The sequence below is a fragment of the Schistocerca piceifrons genome, chromosome 7 (assembly GCF_021461385.2).
Source record: "Schistocerca piceifrons isolate TAMUIC-IGC-003096 chromosome 7, iqSchPice1.1, whole genome shotgun sequence".
Classification (NCBI taxonomy): domain Eukaryota; kingdom Metazoa; phylum Arthropoda; class Insecta; order Orthoptera; family Acrididae; genus Schistocerca; species Schistocerca piceifrons.
Window position 1 is genome coordinate 191196494 of NC_060144.1, and position 24354 is coordinate 191220847.

Below are 24354 nucleotides of genomic sequence, written 5' to 3' on the forward strand. Positions count from 1 at the left end.
AAGAGGGGAAAAATCTTATGGTAATGAAGCTTCAAAACTTAATAGCAAGTTGTCCTCTGAATTAGTTAGGTAGAGCTCTTTCTTCCTAACGCAAGATGCTTTAATCTCAGGACCTATCCATCCCTTATTGTTCCTTCTGTTTGATTTTATCCTAACTAAGTACCTCCATTCATTACATGTAACGGACATGTTGCCAACTTATCAACAACATCAGGAAAATATTGTGAACTGAACTGGTCTTATACTTAACTGTAGCACCCAACAACCAAAATATTACTTACTTACACATTTTTTTGACTAGATGGTGTCATGATATGGAAACATACTTTATAAGTGTCATTGATGCCTTTGGAACCACATCCAACTCACTATTTAGGAATCTCATAAAAAATAAATATACTGAACATATGGCTTTTGGATCTGCCAACAGAACATTCAACAACATTTCTTTGAGGCAACTACTCAAAACTGCCAGACTGTGTTGTTGGTTAATGCTGGCAATAACTGCAACGTTCCTCTTATTGAAGCTTCATGTAGAAGTTGCAGATGTGTGACCAAGTTGTTTCCAAATGGAAGACCAGAAACAGAACTGTAGCCTTTTGTGCTAGTGTTAGTTCACCATTTCTGTTGCCGAGTATCAGTATGTTTGGGTGAGAAATCAAAATTTTTGGCTATGTGGATCATCCACTATGTTGCAGTGGAACTGTCACCAGACACTCTTGTTTTTCTCAACAGTTGTCTAACAACAGCAAGAGTTGGGTTCCAGACTGTACTTAATTGTAAATCTGTGTTCCTATTTATTAGGGTATATACTGTGTGAATATGTATTGCCTTCTTTATCACAGTTTCCCACAAAGACGAAACTGAGGATTCAATTTTATTCTTCTTGCACATCATGCGATGTTCTGTACTAAGGTACTGCTCCATTATAGCAGATTTATTCAGATGTAGAGGCATGTATGATGATGTGTTCATGACACTATCTTTTCCTACATTGTTGATATTCCTATCTGGAGCGTCCTTTGTTTAGTATACAGTTATGGAATGTTCATCCACAAGAATGGCGACCTCATAAGCACTTCAATGGCATTAATGTGAATACAGCCTGCAAAATATATGAGCATAATAATATGAAGAGAGCCACCAAAGCCATACAACTGAGATCAACTTGGTATAAAATATGCTTGACTGTGTGGTACTTGAATGAAAAACAGTGAGTAACTGTGTGACGATAGTCAGTGGCATTAACTGTACATAAAATGATGGTGGGAGAAGAATTGTTCTGCAGTCAGCTTACAACTGTGGTTCTCTAAATTTTATCAATGTGTTCATAAACGTGTTCCTCCAGGGACTCCCATTTCAGCTCCCAAAGCATCTCTCTCACTTGCATGTTGGTCGAAACTACCAGTAACCAATCTAGCAGCCCACCTCTGAACTGCTTCGATGTCTCCCTTTAGCCCAATGTGGTAAGGATCCCAAATACTCAAGCAGTACTGAAGTTCCCTACTCGTGGTCACCTTTATAGATGAACCACAGTTTCCCAAAATTCTCACAATAAATCAAACTCGACCATTCACCTCCCCTACCACAATCCCCACATGCTCATTCCATTTCATATCACTTTGCAACATTGTGCTCAGGTATTTAAATGACATCACTGTGTCAGGTAGGACACTACTAATGCTGTATCTGAACATGACAGACTTCTTCATCAAAATCAGAAAGGAGCATACTTTAAGTTGTAACTATTGTTGTGGAGAGAGTGTGTGGCAACATCAAGAATCATGGTTGTGGCTTATAAAAAAACTGAAGAGAGCATGTTTCAAGCTGACTATTAACAAGGATATTTATCACTTATCAAAATCTGACGGGAGCATGCTTGGGCTTTTTTTCATTCATCTACATTAACTTACATTTTTCTACATTTAGAGCTAGCTACCATTCATCACAACTACTATAAATTCTATCTAAGGCATCTTGCATTCTCCTACAGTCACTCAGCTTGCCCACTCAAAAGTGAGCAGTCAAGTGTTTAGCACACATTTCCACACACACTGTCTACAAAAGCATTTCCAGTCAACTGCAGTCTTTTTTGTTAAATGCAGTTCACCTGTGATAAAGTTTCTACCCTTTTAACCCATACATTAATTGCAAAATTTTTATAATACTTAATTTGCTTCCAGCAAACAAAGAGTTTTTTTAATGCTACAACTAACCCATCATCTTTTCTGTAGCTCCATTGTGCCCCCTCGGTACCCTTCTTACGAGCAATAAGGCTCTTGTAGTTCAACCTACTTTTATAGCTTTGTATCTGTGTGACCTCATGAAGCAGTTCGCACACCATAGCTGCAAAACTCATCGACAGAAATCACGTTGTCCACTTACAAGAGAACACTTTCTCAGGCTGACATTATCTGCTTCAATATTTCACATTGGCTACTTATAAGAACACTGAATGCAGCATAAACAATTATGGTTGCCTACTGAGGTGTTTAATGATTGAGAAAGCTCACTCAGAAAATTAAAAGTTCGTAGATGTAAAAAATATAAATTCTTTTTTAAATTTTTCTTTGGGTTGTTTGCACATGATCGCCATCACACAGCCCCATCCCCTTTGTCTCTGATCTTGTCAGAAGTATCTATATAACACTTATTACAGATATATGGGAGCTTAAATTACTGTTTGTTTTTCACAGCCAATACAGTATAAGGTCGAGAGACATTACAGTTATGGAGACTTTGCGATAGGCTACAGGTTGTTCCATCACCTCAACATACATTTCATATTCACATTTGGTAGCTTCATCAACTCAACCAAATTATCAACTGCCAACTTGGCCTAGACCTCAGCTATTACTATAGATCATTCTGTCACTTCAACTAATATTCTGTAGTCACATTTATTGGCTTCACTTATTCATAATCATATCATCATTTTCAGGCTAAAATTAGACAAAGGGTAATGCTACAGTGTATTTTGTAAACTCTGCCACCAATACTCCTCTTACCAGACTACTAATACTATTTCACCATGAGTAGTGCTGTATATATCAAAAACTGAAATGCTAGGATGCTACAATAGCAGAAAATGAAGAAAGGGCCATCTACTTAATCACAGAATGAAGGCTTTCGCGTCCGGATGACATAGCTGCTGATAAACATTTCAGGATGTGAGGACGTGATCTAAGAAACTCTTCCATTCCTGACGTTTCATCCAGGACTGCACTGGACATCCTCAGAGGCGCTCCTCCACTGAGTCTTGCCGACTGACCGATCGGACATCCAAGAGTGACATAAATACTGTAGGAATGGAGGCATGGTCAAAGTAAGATGTGATGAGCAGAGATAATCCTTGCCAGAGATAAAACTAAACTATCGATTGTCATCTTGTCAAAGATAACTGTCTAGCGATTCTGCAGAGCTACTGTCCATATGTCACTAAGTTTTACTGCCTCTTCTTTCCTATTAAAATTATCCTGATGCTCATAAATTTCAGTGTCTTCTCTACATCCCCATGGATAATAATTTGACGTTGTAGATAAAATTTCTGTTTTACAAAACTTCATTTCGTGGTTTCCTTACTGAAGAGAGCAAAAGACTTTTGTGTTCTTTTAGCAGTGTATTTACACTCCTCTTGGTAGTTCCAATTTGAACTTTACCACACATACACAGAATTTTGTATACACCACATGACAGAGGAGGGCTTTTATCCTTCACAGATCGGAGTACTTGACTTATTTTCTTTGTTGGTCTAAAGATCGATCTGATGTCATGTTTCTGTAAAATCTTACTGATCTGATCCGTTACTTTTTTTATAAAAGGGAGAGAAATTGTATTTTTCTGGTGTTGTGATTCATCTTTGTCCTTCTGTCTTCTGTTCCTTGGCTGCAAAATTCTCTTTACCCCTTTCCCTGAGTAGCCATTTTTCTTGAAAGCCTGCTTCAGAATTTTTATTTCAGTATCCAGGTGTTGCGATGTGCACATCCATTTGGCTCTATTGACAAGACTTTTAATGACACCTCTCTTTTGTTGTAGATGGTGAACCTCTTAATGTCAGGACAGTACAAAAACCTTTCGAAGGACCCTACAGCCAGCATACTGAGGAAAACAAATAATCAGATTAAGTCATCTACCTCTATTCAAAAAGAAGATAAAAGAGCTTTGTTGAAGAGTGAAACTGTGTGTCCTAGACTGTAGGGCATACCCAAAATTCATAAAATAGATTTTCTTTTGATAGCCATAGTTAGTGCCATCAATTCTCCCAAGTATAAAATAGCGAGGTATCTGACAACTCGTTTGCAACCAAGTATTGGGAGAACTGATTCATATGTAAAAGACTCGCATCATTTTATTGAAAAACTCGAAGGACTAATTTTGGCTCCTGAGGATATTCTTGTAAGTTTCGATGTAGTGTCATTCACTATTATTCCAGTTAATAAAGTTATGATTTTTATAACAGATATTTTCCCAAGAGATGTGACTGCTCTTTTTAGACATTGCCTTAAGTCAAGTCAGTTCCAGTGGGACGATGAATTTTATGAGCAACTTGAGGCGCAGCAATGCATAATCCGTTAGACCCTGCGATTGCTAATTTCTATATGGATAAATACGAACAATCGGCCATGGACAAAGTAAATAAGAAACCATGTCGCTGGTACTGGTTTGTGGATGACACATTTGTGGTTTGGTACCATGGTAGATAGGCTTTGGATGAATTCTTTGATCATCTAAAAAAATTAATCCAAAAATCCAGTTCACCATGGAAATGGAAAACTACAACAGAATATCTTTATTGGATGTTTTAGTTACGAGACAGTCTAATAGAAGTTAGGAACATAAAGTTTTTCGTGAAGTAACACATACAGACAGATATTTGCATAAAAAGTCCAATCACCATCCACAAAAAAGAGGTGCCATTAAAAGTATTGTCGACAGAGCTGAATGGATATGCACATCGGAACATCTGGATGCTGAAATAAAACATCTGAAGCAGGCTTTCGAGAAAAATGGCTACTCAGAGAAAGAAGTAAAGAGAATTTTGTGACCAAGGAACACAAGACTGAAGGACAAGGATGAACCACAACAACGGAAGAATACAGTTTCTCTCCCTTTTATTAAAAAAGTAACGGATTAGATCAGTAAGATTTTACAGAAACACGATATCAGATCTGTCTTCAGACCAACAAAGAAAATAATACAAGTATTCAGATCTGTGAAGGATAAACACCCTACTCTGCCGACATGTGGTGTATACAAAATTCTGTGTACGTTTGGTAAAGTTAACATTGGAACTACCAAGAGGAGCATAAATACATGGCTAAAAGAGCAAAAAAGTCTTTACCGACTAGGAAAATAGAGAAATCAGCTGTAGCAGAGCATGCTCTTCAGTAAGGAAACCACGAAATGAAGTTTTGTAAAACAGAAATTTTATCTACAATGTCACATTATTATCCACAACTATGTAGAGAAGCCATTGAAATTTATAAGCATCAGCATAATTTTAATAGGAAAGAGGAGGAAATGAAACTTAGTGACATACGGACAGTAGCTCTGCAGAATTGCTAGATGGTTTTATCTATGACATGATGACAATCAATTGTTAAGTTTTATCTTTGACACAGATTATCTCTGCTCATCACATCTTACTTTGAACACACCACCTTTCCGACAGCATTTATGTCGCGCTCAGATGTCCTACCAGTAAGTCAGAAAGACTCACTGGAGGAGCGCTTCTGAGCATGTCCACTGCAATTCTGGACGAACCATCAGGAACAGAAGAGTTTCTTGGACCACGACCTCACATCCTGAAAAGTTTACTAGCAGCTACATCCACTTAATGTAACTCGTGAAGAATCTGCCATCAATACCAAAATTTCTTATTTTATACAAATTACTTTGTATCAATCTGTAACAAAACATAACCATAATTTAGACAGGTCCAATAATAACCGTTTCAACATAAAAAGTGCCTAACACACACACACACACACACACACACACAAAAACATCAAGATGTACCAAATGAAGAAAATGGATAATACAGAAACACTCGGACAGAATTTTATATACCGCATATCAGAAACATCAATAGGCGGCCAAAGCTGTTTGCAAAGATAAGGCAAGTAAATCATATTTTATGGCTAAGTGCTCATCATTGCTACTAAATACTACGCTACAATAGGTAGCCCCAACGTGACAAGCATACACTCTGCCAACATCTGTGCTATACTGTGAAAAAGAGCGGCATGTGAATGCCCTATAGTTAAGTTTAGCTGAAGAACCTTCAATGATGTGGACTGACTCAAGTTGCACATTAACAAAGACAAGAAAATCACAAAAAGCAATGAACTATCGTTTCAGTGCTTAATGCTATTTATGCTTGTTCCAGTTAGCTTTTGTCACTGAGCATCCATAAATTCGAAAAACAAACACACAGCTTTAATCAAATAAATTATAAAAATAGCTGCTATTTGGAGGAAATCTGCTGCTTTCTCAGTGACATGGAATTATAGATGATTATCTCCTATTCAAAGCTTAGTGTTTATTAAATTACATTGGTATTTTTCAATCATGAAACAACTATGAAAGTTTCACAAGAATAACTTGGGCCCTTATTCTTAAAGTGGTATTCCTAATGGAATGGGTTCATTTTACAGTATTGCATTATTTCACAACAAGCTTTGGTATATTTCAGAAGAATTGCACATATAAGTACTGGGGTATGTCTTGAACAGTACTGAATCAAACAACATAGTGCAGGCTTTTGTCAGCCTGCATATCTGTGAAGCTCACTAGATGTATCATAGTCAACACTTGTGCCACAACATAGTGCAGGCTTTTGTCTGCTGGCATATCTGTGAAGCGCACTAGATGTATCATAGTCAGAACCTGTGCCACAACATAGTGCAGGCTTTTGTCTGCCTGCATATCTGTGAAGCTCACTAGATGTATCATAGTCAACACCTGTGTGGCTTCACTGAAGAGGACATACAGTCTCAGTATCGATACCGAAAGCTGCTAAGCGACAAAGTATCTTACCACACTGGGGTGAAAAAAGTCATGGGTCAGCAATATCCTCATAAACAGATGGTGGTGGTATCACATACACAAGGTATGAAAGAGCAGTGCATTGATGTACCTGTCATTTGTACTCAGGTAATTCATGAGAAACGGTTTCCAACGTGATTATGGCTGCATGTCATGAATTAACAGACTCTGAATGCAGAATGATAGCTACAGTTAGATGTATGGGACATTCCATTTCAGAAATCATTAGGGAACTCAGTATTCCAAGATCCACAGTGTCAAAAGACTGCATAATACAAAATTTCAGGAATTACCTCTCACCACGAACAATGCACTGGCTGCCTGCCTTCATGTAACGACTGTTTACGGTGGAGTTTGTGTAGTGTTGTCACTGTTAAGAGACCAGCAACACTGCATGGAATAACAACAGAAATCAATGTGGGATGTACAAAAAATGTATCCATTGGGACAATGCAGCAAAATTTGGCATTAGTGGGCTACGGCAGCAGACGAACGATGCAAGTGCCTCTGCTAACAGCACGACATCGCCTGCAGTGCCTCTCCTGGGCTTGTGATCATATCAGTTGGACCCCAAATGACTGGAAAACCATGGCCAGGTCAGCTGAGTCCCAATTTCAGTTTGTAAGAGCTGATGATAAGGTTCGAATGTGGCGCAGACCCCACAAATCCGTGGCTCCAAGTTGTCAACAAGCCACTGTGCAAGCTGATGGTGGCTCCATAGTTGTGTGGGCTGTTTTTGTGTGGAATGGACTGAGTCCTCTGGTCCAATTGAACCAATTGTTGACTGGAAATGGTTATGTTCGGTTACTTGGAGGCCATTTGCAGTCATTCATGGATGTCATGTTCCCAAGCAATGAAGGAATTTTTATGGATCACAATGTGCCATGTCACCAGGCCACAATTATTTGCGATTGGTTTGAAGAATATTCTGGACAATTTGAGAAAATGATGTAGCCACCTACTCCATCCGACATGAATTCCAATTACCATTTATGGGAAATAATAAAGAACTCAGTTTGTGCACAAAATCCTGCACCGACAACACTTTCACAATTATGGACAGCTATAGAGGCAGCATGGCTTAATATTTCTGCAGAGACTTCCAACGATTTGTTGAATCCATACAACATCGAGTCGCTGCACTAAGCCAGGGAAAAGGAGATCCAACATGATATCAAGAGGTATTCCATTACTTCTGTCACCTAAGTGTAGTATTTACTTAACTACATTGGTATTTTTCAATCATGGAACAACTGCAAAAGTTTCACACGAAGAACTGGGACCCTAACGTTCAAAGTGGTATTCTTAAACGAATGGGTTTAATTTATAGTATTTCCTTATTTCACAACAATCTTTGGCACATTTCAGGAGAACTACACAGATAAGTACTGGGGCAAGCCATGAACAGAATAGAATCAAACAACAAAGTGAAGGCTTTTGTCAGCCAGCATATCTGTGAAACTTACCAGATGTATCATATTAAACACTTGTGGGACTTCACTTAATAGGTCATACAGTCCCAGTACTGATACTGAAATCTGCTAAACAACAAAGTAGCTTACTAAGTAATAATGCACTAGCGAAACTCCAGTGCGCCCCAGAATCTGACTGACTGAAGCACAACTCACCACCGAGTGTCCAGTGCATGTCTCCAGCGGCACCATTACGGTCGTAGTCACTCTCACTGCTGCTGTCATCTGTCTCATCATGCTCAGAACTAGCTGCAACGCTGTCGTCTTCCACTGGAGCATCTACAGAATGGCTTGGAATTACCACTCTGTCCCTTCCAGATGCTTCAAGCACATGTAGCTGCTTCTGTCGCTGAGCTTTTTGGTACTTCTGTAGGAATCGAATTCGTGGTGGTATAGCCAAACCTAGGGACCTACAAGAGGACAAATTATGTAAAACTAATAACCAACAATAAACAAACTTAACCAAAATTGCAAATAAAAAAGGTAATTCACTTCCTCTCTCTCAAGAATAAATCGGTGACACACAAACCTCAGTTGTTAAGAATGATATTACAATAAGTTATGGTGAAAGGTTTTACACCTCTATGTACATAAATTGTACATAATAGCACAGTGAAGTGGAAACCTGAGAGAACATCTACTGAATAAACATTTTGGTGGCCGCAATTCTACAGACTACTGAGTTCAAAAAATGTCATTACGACATGCTAGCAAACTGCATGCATTTCAGCAAAGAACTTGCAGCAACATCAGTGTATACCCATACCATCATGGCTATTTGGCATTTGAGACATGAATTTCACTGGAGGCCATGCAGCATTCTACAATCAACTAAGGATAATATCAATTTATGTTTATAATCATAAAATACCATGTGATGAGAAGGCAGTACATGACAGATTGTGTACAAGAAAGGAGTGGTGTGGGGAAAAAGTAAAGCTAAGCAGTGAGAAATAATCTAGCAGAGGTTTGGGCCAGGAACATTGTGAGAGTGCAGGATATGCTGGAGAGAGAATTCTCAACAGCATAGTTCAGAGAAACTTATGCGAGAAGGGAGTATCCAAATGGCCTGCGTAGGGAAGCAGCTGCTGAAGTAATTTGTGTTGTAGTGTGCAGCATTTTCAGCAACTGGATGGTTTAAGGGTGGGCATTCATTGGAGTAGACAGTTGGTCACTTGTCATGCCTACAAAGAATGCTGTTCGGTAATTGCAGTGTAGCTGATATATAACATGGCTGCTTCCACATGTTGCTGTGCCTTTTATTCAACAGGAAATGCCTGTGACTGGACTGCAGTAGGAAGTGGTGTTTGGGACAGGTCTTGCACCTGGGTTAGCCGCAGGGGATGATCCATGGGGTGCAGCGTCGGGAGCAGGATTGGAATATGGATCTACGAAGATATTCTGTAGGTTGGGTAGGCGGCAGAAACTTGGATGATGTGGGTAGGATTATTGCTAAGAAATCCCTCATTTCAGGACAAGAATGCTACTTTGGGTGATGAGGATAAGAGTTTGTATAGGATATGCTTTGTCTTAGGGCATGACAAGAGGTAGTCAAAGTTCTGGTGTAGGGTGTGATTGAGCTTTTTTGTCTCGGGTGATACCGGATCATCAGAGGATATCGACAGATGACTAGTTAACAGGTTTACTAGTATCTGGGCAGGAAATCTGTTATGGATGAGCTGGGTAGGATATGGTCTCTCACTAAAGGCTCTGGCAAGGTTATTGATTATTTTGAAAAATACCTGCTTTCCACTGCAGATGGTGAGGCTGTAAGGAAGAGACTTTGCAATAGAATGGGTGACAGCTGTCAAAGTAGTGGTACTCTTAGCCATTGGTGTGCTTCATACAAATAGACGTAGACGGATATCGACGTCTAAGAAGATGGGTCATTGAGTTGAGAAAGACCAGATGAAAGGAATTTGGGTTTAAGTCATGGGGGAAAGAGCAATGGTTGTCTTTGCTCTGAGTCCATATCCTGAAAACATCATCAGTGCGTCTGAACCAGACAAGGTGTTGAAAGTATAGGAAGGATTCCTCCAGATGGCCCATAAATAAGTTGGCATTGGATGGTGGCATGCAAGTTCCCTGGCAGTACCACAGATATGTGTGTGGGTTTGGCCTTCTGGAATGTCCAGCGTGACCTTCGGCAGCTCCTCAAGGCCTTAGATCCACCCCAAAACCTAACACCTGAAGCCATCTCTTTCCTCACATTAGCAACCCCCCCTCCTTTGCAGCCGTGCCTTCTATCTACTCACCAAAACCCACAAACCCAACTGCACAGGTCTCCCTACTGATTGCCTACCTTTGTACTGGATACAATGCTCCCACAGAACAGAATAAACCTCTGTCTTTGTTGACCACCACAACCAACCTCCCATCCTTCATTCAAGATACTGCTCTTTTCCTTAACTGCCTTTCCACAGTTCCTGTCCCATTATCACCACTATTCAATCCTGGATTTTCCATTGTCAGATTACATGTTGGTCTTTGTGGATGCACCTGTGCCCACGGTCTTGTGGCCCTGGAACCCAGCCTTTTTCCAACATCTTCATGATACAAAATCCACCACCTCTTTCCTAAACCTCCTGGTCAACAACAGTCTAACCCACAAACATATGAACAAAACCATGGTACTGCCATGGATACTCGCACTGCATCATCCTGTGCCAACTTATTTATGGGCCACCTGGAAGAATCCTGTCTACTCAATCAGCACCTAAATCCCTTGTCTGATTCAGATTCTTTGACGACATTTTAATGTCTGGACTCACGATAGGGACATGCTTTGTTTGCTCTTCCCTCCAGAACCTCAACACCTACTCCCAAATCCATTTCACCTAGTTCTTCTAAACTTATTGAGTCACCTTTCTAGATGTCAATCTCCACCTTTCAGTGGCCCATAAATATATCTGTTCACATCAAGTACACTAACCACCAATAATACTTCCATTTTGACAGCTGTCAACTATTCCATGACAAAAAGTCTCTTCTCTACGGCCTTGTCATCCATGGATGCCACACCTACAGTGTAAAGAAGGAGTTGTTGAAATGTACTAATAACCTCACCAAAGCTTCTAATGACAGACAATATCCTGTCCAGCTCATCCATAAACAGATCCCTCATTGCACCTCCTCCTTTGACACCGTAAAACTGTTAACCAGGTAGCAACCAACACCTCTCTAATCATCCTGTATCATCCTAGCCATAAAAAGCCCAACCGAATCCTTCACCATGGCTTCGACTATCTGTCACGATGTCCTGAAATGAAGAATTTCTTACCTACCCACTTGACCCAAAGTTCTGCTGCCCATCAAACCTACATAATATCCTTGTCCACCTTTATTCTAATTCCTACTCCTAATGCTGCACCTGATGGAGATATTCTTCAGAAACAAATCCCCCCCCCACACACACACAAGCAAATGCAACTCACTCTCACTCACATGACAACAGTCACTGGCTGCTGAAGCCAGCCAGCTAGAGACTCTGGTCGTGTGTGTATGAGTTGCTTTTTGTGTGAGTTTGTGGAAGAGTTGCTTTTCGTGTGAGTCTGTGTAAGTGGGCAGGGGGGTGTCTATTTTTGACAAAGGCCTTGTCGGCCGAAAGCTCACTTTCTGACAGTCTTTTTTTGCGCCCATCTGTGACTCAGCATCTCTGCTACACGGTGAGTAGCAACTCTCCTTTTTCTAATGTTGTTACATTCCATCTTAGATATTCCATTGTTTGACTTTATGTTAAGTAGTGTCATTCAGTTCTTTCTTCTCCAAAAATGTTTCAGTGACGCATCTCAGCAATCAAATGGCAGTCCCGACAAGTCGGAGGCTGAAGAAATGCATGAAAACAATTAATTCAGAATTTTCTTCTGAGAATATTTTCACTTTTGACATAAAAGCTCATGTGCAAACAGGAAGAAGGTGATGGATAATAAGCTGAAGGGGGTACTACCAGTTATACAGTTGTGGTGTTCATCTTTCCCTTCAGATATGGAAGTACCTTCTTGTAGGGCATTATCTTCTGCCACATATCTTTTTATGCCAGTAGTAACACTCAGATGTCTGTTAAACATGTGAAGTACTCATTCTAGTTCAAGTTATTTTAACCAAGTGTGTTTGTTTGAAATTATGGGGCAAGGGGGGGGGGGGGTGAGAATTGTCCCCTATTTTAGATGATGAGGTGAGTGTGGTAAATGTCTTTTGTTTTGAGTTCTGTGATATCCAGCTTCATCTTTTATGCAACAGATTCTTAGGTTTTACAAAGTTATTTTTAGTTCAGTGATCAGCCAGCCACACAAATAGTTGTAAGTTTAGGCTTTTCTCTATTAATCTTCGCCCATGATACTATTTTTAACATGCTCAACTTTAAGTATTTCGATCTGGCCACTAAAGACTGATGTTGAGCAACAACAAACAGGATAAAATAACCATTGCATCACCACCACCACTGTTGGCTAGTTATTATCTTTATTTGATGATTTTCTGCTGTTTCATACTACTTCTACCTGGCAAGTAATATTAGTGATCTACTCTGCATATCCGCAGACGGTAGATTGCACAGATGAAAGCAAAATGGGAGGATACTTATTCACCAGTTGATGAAATAATTGTTAGAAAGTCTTATTAAGTCTTGCTTGCTACAAAGTTATAAACCAATTTTAAACTCCCCGCAGCAATATTGGAAAACCTTTACCTTTCAGATGAATGAAAGGCAGCATAAATCTGAATTCAAGAACCATATGTTTCTTGCATTAGGCTCAAACCCATTCTTCTTTCTGGGCCAGCCTATGACATTAAAACTGTACAGGTTAGAATGTTACTTGAGGGACTTTTCTCATATACGCTTGTTTGCATTAAAACATCATATGGTATTTTATGATTCTAAACATAAGTTGATATTATCCTTGGTTGATTCTAGAATGCTGCGTGGCCTGGCAGTGAAATTCATGTCTCAAATACCAAACAGCCATGATGCTATAGGTATACACTGATGTTGCTGCAAGTTCTTTGCTGAAATGCATGCAGTTTACTAACATGTCTTCCTCCTCCTCCTCCCTGTGGGCATCCCCCCCCCCCCCCCCCAATGCTCCTCTCCTCTTGTTCTTGTCCCTTCCATGTCTCTTGTCATCTCCACCTTCCTTTCTTTTTCCCCCCTCCCCCCCCCCCCTCCTTTCACTCATCTCTTAATGCTCTACCCTCTGAACTCCTTTCGTATTGTTGTGGAGCAGCTTACTCACCTACATAAAGATCAGCTGCACTCCATCCCGTTACCCTCTCCTTGCCTAGTGTGTCCTTCCCTACTCCCTTGCCACCTTCATCAGCCTATGCTATGATAATTCATAACCTGTCTTGCTAGGGCCGTGGGAGAGTGTGTTGGGTGTCTGTGTGGTCGTTTGTGTGAATGTGTGTACTTTTACTGCAGAAAGGGCAAGAGCATGGACGCTAGTGCAAATACTGTTTTCTGTTATGTTTTTCTATGCTCCAAGCATCATTGCACTATAGGTGAGCTGTTACTGTTCCCTAATAATATGCATTTTTCCATCCAGCAATTTCCATTATTATTGTTAATACACAAAAAGGAATGGTTTACATCAATTTTTTTCTTCGCATCCTTTTTTGCTTTCTACCTAAGACGGTTAAATGTGGTCTCACTATATTTAACAACAACCACCACCACCACCACCACCACCACCACCACCACCACCACCACCACCGGTATCATAACCTTCATTTGTAAGAAGCCTACTGGCATTTATTTCTTCCTCCTGCTCCTTCCATAGCTTCTTTTGAATATGTCATGATTTCCAAGGAGGTGGTCAGGCAGTGAAGTAAGTGAAGTGAAATGGCCACCATTAAATTTTATTTCTTGGTTGCCACAATTATTTGGCAGTATCTTCCAAATATGTTGTGATTTGTGAGGTAGTGGTTCAGTAGGAGCTAAGAACATAGCTGTTGTCCAAATATGCAGTCAATTTCGCATCTATAACAATGTGAGAGTATGACAATATTCTCCATATCTTGCTTCCAAACATATTGTCTGTTTGCTGCTTTCTTATTGGCTCCATAAAACCAGCAGATGGAACACCCCTTTCCCTCCCATCATACCTCATGGAAATGTTGACAACATTGACCCTTATATAGACTTTTACCAACTCCAGCAGAAATGTATACTGTTGTTGAGTATTTGTCCTACTTTAAAGTCAGTTCAATTTTGACAACAAATGGATTCAAACTGGATTTTAAATGAGGTACACATTTACAAAATACATGGTATACATTTCCATGGGTGGCAGCAATTGAATTTTGCTGTCCACTCACCAGTACCCTCCCCACATTGGCCCCAATTTTCAGTCAAGCTGATGTTACTATTCCCTCCCCCCTCCAATCTTTCCAAATTCTTCAAAATAAGTCTTAATGTGATCTCCATTGCTAAAGCTTTATATGTAAATGTATGATGCTCCCTGTACTGATCTATAATGCAATATAAAAACATTGACATCATCAGTGGTAGTTTAATCTGCAAATGTAAGATAACCCTGTATTTTTCTAATGACAAATCTGGGGAAAGAATTTCATCTTAATAGGTGGTGGTGGTTAGTGTTTAACGTCCCGTCGACAACGAGGTCATTAGAGACGGAGCGCAAGCTCGGGTTAGGGAAGGATTGGGAAGGAAATCGGCCGTGCCCTTTCAAAGGAACCATCCCCGCATTTGCCTGAAACGATTTAGGGAAATCACGGAAAACCTAAATCAGGATGGCCGGAGACGGGATTGAACCGTCGTCCTCCCGAATGCGAGTCCAGTGTGCTAACCACTGCGCCACCTCGCTCGGTCATCTTAATAGGTAAATATCATATTTTGTGCAAATAAAATGACTATAATGTATACTATTTACATTCTGGCAGCTGATCCTTCTACTGCCTTTTTGTGATTAATTGTTAATACTGCACTCAAGAGTAAAATATTTTATAATAAATATTATTTATTTATCAACTAGGAATACAACAAAATTATAACCACAGTACTTGTCTGCTCCTGAACACCTTTTCTGTTTGATAAACAGTGTTTGTCCACATATATGTTTTGAATCATTCTGCACTTCCACTAATTTATTACTCACTACAGCATACAAAATGAGACAATATGATGGAATCAGTGTGCTTTCCATACTTTAATCCTCTATCTAGTAACATCTAGATAACATTACAGTGTCTTTCATGTATCTTACGTACTTGGCATAAGCATCAGTATCTAGTGTTTCGATGTTGAACACTGCTTTGTCAGCCATTAGGAAGACAGACTTGAGGTAAGCAACAAATGCCCGCTGGGCACTCTCCTTTAGGGCAGGGTCCTGGGCCAGCAGAGCCTCCAACTTCCGCTGTGGCGACTGCAGCTTGTTTGGGTTAATCCTGGATATGAGAAAAAGTGAAATTCATCTTCTGTTAATGAAATTTGTGATCATACAGTCTTAATTTCAAGGTGAAAGTTGATTGTAATGCCTAAGGACTGAAATCATTGTCTACCAGAAGGAACTCAAGCAATTTACCTCCTCTAATGGCTTCAATACCATCAGCATGTTGAGCTCTTATCTGCATTGAAACAGTCCATATTGACGTTACTAGTTAAAATTGATCATGATCCATTTTGTATCTGACCAAAATGATAAACTTTGAAAAATTTAGATAGTGGCAATATTTCTTCCCATGTTTCATACACAAGTGGAAAAGGAAGGATACAAAATAAATATGGTTAAATAGTACCCTCCACCACACACTGTTTTGTGAGTTGCAGAGCAAGGTGTACCAATAGACAGACAGCACTTTGAAAAACTATGCTGTCATGCAGGATACAGGTTTAGTTCCAGTTTAGGGAAAGCCAGTAGACAAAAAAACAAGTACAGTCTAATCTTCCTAATTTATAGTTCAAAGGACTTAAAAAAGAAGTTCCAATAACTGAGAGTTAAATGTAATGAAAGTTTCACTGACTGAAGTGGCACCAGGAACAAGCAAAAATAAAAAGTTAAAAAGTCATACTACAGGGTGATTCAAAAAGAATACCACAACTTTAAAAATGTGTATTTAATGAAAGAAACAAAATATAACCTTCTGTTATACATCATTACAAAGAGTATTTAAAAAGGTTTTTTTTCACTCAAAAACAAGTACAGAGATGTTCAATATGGCCCCCTCCAGACACACGAGCAATATCAACCCGATATTCCAACTCGTTCCACACTCTCTGTAGCATATCAGGCGTAACAGTTTGGATTGCTGCTGTTATTTCTCGTTTCAAATCATCAATGGTGGCTGGGAGAGGTGGCCGAAACACCATATCCTTAACATACCCCCACAAGAAAAAATCGCAGGGGGTAAGATCAGGGCTTCTTGGAGGCCAGTGATGAAGTGCTCTGTCACAGGCTGCCTGGCGGCCGATCCATCGCCTCGGGTAGTTGACGTTCAGGTAGTTACGGACAGATAAGTGCCAATGTGGTGGCGCTCCATCCTGCTGAAATATGAAATGTTGTGCTTCTTGTTCGAGCTGAGGGAACAGCCGTACTCAATAACACAAAAAGCTTTCTGTTGAGCGGTCGCCATCTTAGCATCAACTGACGCTGATGCCTAGTCAACAGCGCCTCAAGCGAACAGATGTACAACGAAATGAAACTTTATAGCTCCCTTAATTCGCCGACAGATAGTGCTTAGCTCTGTCTTTTGTCGTTGCAGAGTTTTAAATTCCTAAAGTTGTGGTATTCTTTTTGAATCACCCTGTATAGTTTCAATAGCATATGTATTTTTTTACAAATGAGAGCAGAAAAAAGCAACTAGAGCATAAATGAAAAGAAAGCTGATTTGTTTACCATATAATTACTTTTTTTATTTAATTTAACATTTCAAATGAAAAGCACAAATAAATTTCCAAGAATACATCAGCAAATTTTAACTCCATTCATTTTTTCATGGTGAACAAACTGTTCAAAGCTCTCAATTTCTCAAAAAATCATCTTAAAAATGAAGTTACCTCTTTTTTAAAAAGTCAGTGAGCCATCCCTCACTAGTGGTGAACCCTTCAAGACCAGACTAACAGTGAATGACAGCCTTTTTTTAAGTATATAACCTCAGACAGATATGTTTTGTTCCTTACACTGATGAAGCAACAACAGTCAGTATTTTTCAAGTGGCAGTATCTGACTTCAACCAGTCTGCTTTCTCCTTTTATGACACTTTTCAGCAATCTTATCTCTCTGCTTCAGCACTGTTGACAGTGTGGATGATAGAATCCAGAAACTTTTCATTATACCCTTCTTTTAATTTTTAGTCTGATTAAAATTACTTGTCGGTTGACACTTCATGCGTTGGAGTTTGTTTGCTCCAATCAGAGAGGCTCAATGCCACGACTGAACTGCTCATCGCTGTCAAAATGCCACAGCAATGAATCAGTTCACTGTCAATTCCTTGTTGGGTTTTGTTTCTTGGTGTGTTTGGAACTTTGGATCCCAATTCGTGGCATCATGCTTTTAATTCACATTTCATCAGATTGATAACAATCATTCTGGTCACAAAAATTGGTGACTGCCAGGATAGCAGTATGCTGACAACAAACCCCTCCACATCTGCATCCAATGATGTCTACTGGCTGAGGATGACATGGTGGTCGGACAATACCACTGGGTCTTCCAAGGCCTGTTCGGATGGAGTTTAGCTCATAGATAAAACACACACACACACACACACACACACACACACACACACAAATGATGCCAACAAAATGCGCACCTTTCACACACAGCATGAATCAGTCACTGCTGGATCCTTCCGTGCAAAATACGATTCGGCATCACACATACAATTATCACCATCATAGAGATCGGCCTGCATTAGATAAGCTCTGTACGTGAGGACATACTTCTTGAAGGTGGCAAATCAGAGTTGTGACTGCTTCTGGAAAGTCATAAATCTAACAGGAAAATGCAGGACAGCAGCATAGTATAGTGGTTAACATACATTGCTGACGTTTAGAGGGTCACATGTTAGATTCTCGTCACATCTTTGAAAATTTTCATTTCTAAATCATATAAAGTGACTGAGTGTAATTTTTATTCAGTTAATTGGTTTAAATGTAATTTTTTCATTTATAATACTTTGCTGTGTCAGTTTCATCATTAAGATTTTACTTCCATAGGGATCCAAGTCTTTAATAAAAGAATACACTGTCCACTGTAGGTGGTATTGTGCTTTATTAAGCTGTTAAATAATTTTGGCGCAAGCCATTATCAAGCACATCTGCTATGCCATTTATTACATATCATGTCCATCACATTATTTTATGTCACATTCATACAAGAAGCTGACGAGTACAATTTGTAATACAAGACATAGCAAATGTGCTTGATAGTGGCTCATGGCCAAAATTACCTAATAGCACAATTTTAATAAAGCGCAATACAGCCTACAGCAGACAATGCATTCTTTCATTAGTTTCATCATTGTATTGACTTTTCCTTTGCTCCTATTTTTTTCTACCTATCATACTTATAACCTGTAACTGGGACTGCTCATCGATTGGCAAAAAGGCACCTAGTGCAGCCAGTGTGAGGATGTTTCAGATAACTAACGAAAGCGAGAAGTTACTGGTCACTTAAAATTAGCTGTTGACAGAGCAGCTAACACTCCCATCATACCTCGTAGAGGCCACTTCCAACATTGCTCCATGTTATTCATTAACAGCACTTGTGAAGTGACCCGCTTTATTTGTGTATCGGCAATAACCGAGCAGTAACTGGCAGCCAACGTGGCAACACTGTAGCAGCAAGTGACAGACATCACTTAACAAGTAATTTTAACCAGACTATAAATTCCACAGCATCCATAAACTGTTTCTTTTTGGTGAAAGTCAAACACTGTCATTTCTTCGAAGTAATTTTCAAAACTGATATATGTACCATAATAATTATGGATCGCTCAGAAAGCAAATGTTTGTCATTAACAGTTGAATGGCACAACAATTACCTTAACAACTGGCGAAAAAATTCAAACTGCCAGGTGTCGGAGAACTACTGACTTCGAATTCTAGACTGTTCGCAGAGCAGTATTAGCATGATAATTGCTTTGATTTATCGAATATACAAAAACACACAGGATTTCTTTGATTTGTCAAGGATTTTTTAAAGTGACTTGAAAACATGTTTCATTATCGAGATATTTGATTTATGAAGGTTCAATTTACCAAGAGTCAAATGTGCTAAATTAAGGTGTGGCTTATCTGTGCAGCACTATATATTTCAGTATACTGTATGTTTGCTTCACAGAAACTTCAACTGTAGTGCTCATTCATTAGTTCAGAATAGGGCAACACTATTGTTAATGTTTGGAAATTAATTACTGTCTATGAGGTAACAATGTAATCACTTTCGGTTGCTGATGTTTCGTTCAGGTAGTGACTATCATCATCCTTATAGTTATGTTATTTTACACAAGACAGGCCCATTTTTCTCTCAAATTATTTATGTGACATAAATTTTGTTTTCACCAAGAGAAAGAATATTTCTGAGCTAGAAGAGGGGAAGAAAAAGGAGTGGAAATGGAAGGTTGAAAAGATATCATCAGGAGTGGGAATCAATACAAAGCAACATGTAACCTGGAATAAAAATCATAAGTTCAATCAGTATGCCTGCATGAGAATGTGACAAACTGGATGTTCAGTCATAGGATGTTGAGAGTCAGTTTCATGGACAATTTGAGGATAGTTTAGGGACTTTTTCCATATTCATCTCATGGAATGTTGGCCCTGGGCTACATTTTACACAAACAGTTCAAAAAAGTTAGGTTCCAAAAACGATTTTTATTGCTTTAATTATGAGAGTCAATGTTAAAAAAGTAGGTGTGAAGAGAATGCAATAAATCCATTAATTTGGTCAGACTGAAGTGTTATAATTAAATTAATAACAATAGTATAAAATAAAATCTCAAGCTTTCAACGACTACCTCCATCATCAGTGTCGGAGGCTGTTCTGACTGCTGCGAAACTGACAAAGCTCCCACATTTATATCCAAGTGACTGCATCTGATTCGCTGGATTACATCATTATGACATAACAAGAATAGTGTGTACTGAGGCAGTGCTCTCTATGTGCATAGATAATGTTTGCACACTCTACTCAGCATTTCTAGCTATGCCACCACTCGCATCAGACGGTAAGTTACAAGACGTCATCCTCTGTGCTCTTCTTCTTCTTCTTTTATGAAGTGCACATTTCCATGTGCTGCTAAGTGCACAACTGGTGTTGCAACTGAAGTTTTTATCACAGAGTCTAATTTCCACTGCTTTGATGCAGCAAGCTTATCACAAACTTTTTATCCAAGTAATCAGTCGTGAAAGACGTCACAGTCAAAATAGTGTCAAAACTGAATAAATTTTTGTAGGCAGGTGTTGACCTCAAGAATCTCGGATGTTTTTTTACATGTCTCGTTGAGGGCAACATCTACACGCATGGCATGAACAGAACTGTACCAAACAGCACAGTCGCATTCAGCGGCGGAGTAATGTAATTACCAATGTTCTGAGTACTGTTGACTGGGCATCCCCTCCACTACTTGTGAGCTGCGGGTGGATACTTTTTTTGTGTTTAGGCAGTGCTTCATAAATATTAGAGCACAGTCCAGTCTAACCCCCACATATCTTGGATTATGACAGTGCTCCAGCTCCCTGCCACCCCGCACGACTTAATTTTCTGTCAGTGTCTGTTTCGTTCATGAAAAGCATATATTTGAGTTTTAGCCGGATTCAGTTTCAGGTGGTCGTTTTGGTAGTCTGCCGCAAGAGTGCGGAGTCCGTTATTTATGTGTCCCTCTACTGTTTTGAAGTCTTGTACTTTGTAGTAATGTTTCAGGAAAGTTCTGGAAGAATGTAAATGCCTATGTTCTTAATGGTGCTGGCAGGACTAACAGTGCTAGTGCTGCATTTGGGCAGGTGGACTAGGTTTTGGTGGGGTTAGTGATGGGTGAGGTGGGTAGAGGAAGAGGGAGGCTGGAGGCAGGGCGAGGGATTGGGAGTGGGTGGCCAGCGGCTCTGAGAGAGGCAGCTGGTTTGGTGGCTAGGAATGTGGGGAGGGAGGGGTGGCAGGTATATGGGTTAGGCCGGTATTACACTATCAAATTTCTTTGTCAAAGATTTGATCAAAGATGTGATCAAATATTCCGTCAAATATACTTAAAGATCTTTGACATAGTGCTAGAAGGGGTATTACACTGTCATCATATTTTTTGTCAAAGTTCGAGATGGCTGACAACAACAACTTGTTATTAACCACAGCAGCTGCATGTACCACAGTTGTACTGTGTGCACATGCGGAAGAGAAGCAGGGGAAAAAGGAAACATACCTGGGTGAAACCGTGGGTTTTACGATGACATGATAAAAGCATTCAACAAAACTTGTTACGTGAAATTATAGTGGAGGACGTCAAGTCGTACATCAATTACTTAAGAATGGATGAGCATACATTTTTGTATGTGCCCAGTGAAGCGTATCCTCATATCACAAAGCACAATATTCACTTAAGAACTGCTACATCTGCAGAAGACATGCCCACTGTAACACTGCGATTCCTTGCTACAGGAGAGGGTTAGGTTAGGTGAGGTGAGGTTAGGTCAGGCCAGGTCTCCAATCTTCTTAACCTATTTACGTATTCAGGGTGACTTACGTTGTAAAGCGCCTCATCGCCTTCATACATCTCTATTAATTTTGTAGTTGTCGGCACACACCAACCGTATTTACCGGCAATGTTTATAAAAACACTACAGGCGACAGAACGCTGCAGCGATGCTAGCGCTCCATGTGGTAACATGTCACATTACAGTGAACAGAAGACAAGCGACTTCTTTGATCAAATGTCCAGCAAGGCCCTAGATTTGATCAAATATTGGACGGCATTTGACAAAGTTCCCTATTACACCATCAAATATCTTTGACAAAGATTTTTGACAAAGAAATTTGATAGTGTAATACCAGCCTTAGGCACGTGGTGCACAGTTGTGGGAGCTGGTGGGCAGCAGCTCACACTGAAGGTGTCACGAGTTGGGAGAAGTCAACACAGTGGAGGGAGGGAAAGGGTGTGGGGCATCGAGTTATTGGAGATTGAGGCCAAAATGACTACAGGAGTGGAGGATGCGTTGTAGGGATGACTCCCACTTGCTTAGTTCAGAGAAGCCAATGGTCGAGAGAATGATCCAGGTGACCCGCGTTGTGAAGCCGCCATTGAAACAGCACGTTGTGCTCAACTGCGTGTTGTGCCGTCGGGTGGTCAACTCTGTCCTTGGCAACAATTTGGTGGTGGTCATTCATCGTGGTGGACAACTGGTTGGTAGTCAAACCAACAAAAAAGAGCTGTGCAGTATTTGTGGCAGAGCTGATGTACGACATGGCAACTTTCACACACGGCCCAGCCTCTGACTGGGCAGGATAAGCCTGTAATATGACTGGAGTAGGTGGTGCTGGATGGGTAGATGGGTGGACAGGGCAGGTCTTGCATCTTGTTCTGCCACAGGGAAGTTCTGTATTCTAATTAATCCCTGTGTTCCTTTTTTGTCTTAGATGTATATGCTTGCTTTCGTACTAGAGATACTCTGAGAGTAGAGGTGCAACGTAAGGCTCCTTCCAACACGAAAATGAATTGTGTTCTCACACTGGAATGAGTTGATGGCGAGATTAATGTTTAACAGAATGGCTCCCAGAGCAAACTTGCAAAAATGGAAATGGGTTGGGGATGAATGAGAGATGTTGACGAAAATTTCGTTTGTCTTTGATACAAGAAGTTTGGCTGTGGGCATTGAGTTGGAAGTACTTGTAAGCAATAGTTCTGCTTCTTTCCATTAGATCACAATAAGCAACTACAATACGATGTTCAGAATGGTTGTGAATTTCAGGAAGCACATAGCTCATGTGTGGGGGTAGTTGGAGTGAAAAAATAGGAATGGATTTAGGGCAGAAGTTCTGGGATGGGTCTGGGATTTGAATAGGGATTACAGGTTATATAGGACTTCTGGGATTGGCTCACTACAGAAGGGCTTGTAGGTGGAAGAGTCAAGAGTTAGTGGATACCTTCCGTCAGGTAACCTCAGTGGCTCGGTATGACAGTGGTGGAGGCTTTGTATACTGGAATAAGGAAGAACTCATCGTCTTTTTTAAGAATGTGCTACCCCTTCTGATGAGTGGTTTCAGTTCTTGGGAAGGGGAAGAAGGGGAAGCCTGGTTGGAGGTGAGGTGAGGTGAGGTTAGCTAAGGAATTCCTGGCATGTAACTTGGGGCTGATTGGGTGCAAGTGAAAGAAGGTAACACTTGGATGTATGTATAGACTAGGAGAGGTAAGATGAAAAGTACGTTTTTGGTCAGAGTGGATGGTAGGAAAAGAATGTCTCTACTTTAGGAATCAGGTAAAGGAGAGATCTTCGGCCAAACCAGCAACACTGACTCAGATGAAGACTTCAAATCCACTGCCTCATTTCTTATACACCTGAGCATGTTACACATTACTACTTTTTTGAGGAGGAGATATACAAACCAATCTTTGGCATAAATTACATGGCAACCTCACTTGAACCTCTTTAGCCCAGTGTGCCACATTCATGCCTACTGAGCACCTATTCTCTGGTGGCTTCATCAAAATTCTGTCCATATAAAGTGTAGAAACCATTAACAGTACTTTCACTTTGATACTTGCCTTCACTTCCACACAGTCTGATCACTTGTGGAACATGCATCTGAAGTGACAGCCAAGCCTTCATACACGAGCACTGCCATCCAAACCTAATCCACTAGTTACTATCTCACGCTATACCTGCAAATGCTGA

At 40.1% G+C, this 24354-nt stretch overlaps 1 protein-coding gene across 1 annotated transcript in view; it reads right to left on the minus strand.

The window, feature by feature from the left end:
- The window catches only part of LOC124804843 (probable ATP-dependent RNA helicase DDX10), an 87192-nt gene that overhangs the window by 21661 nt on the left and 41177 nt on the right, over window positions 1-24354 (minus strand). Inside the window, exons 9-10 of the mRNA XM_047265193.1 lie at window positions 15744-15920; window positions 8676-8929 (exon numbers count right to left, since the gene is read on the minus strand). Of these exons, the coding sequence (XP_047121149.1) occupies window positions 8676-8929; window positions 15744-15920 (431 nt within the window). The remainder of the gene's footprint in view (window positions 1-8675; window positions 8930-15743; window positions 15921-24354) is intronic.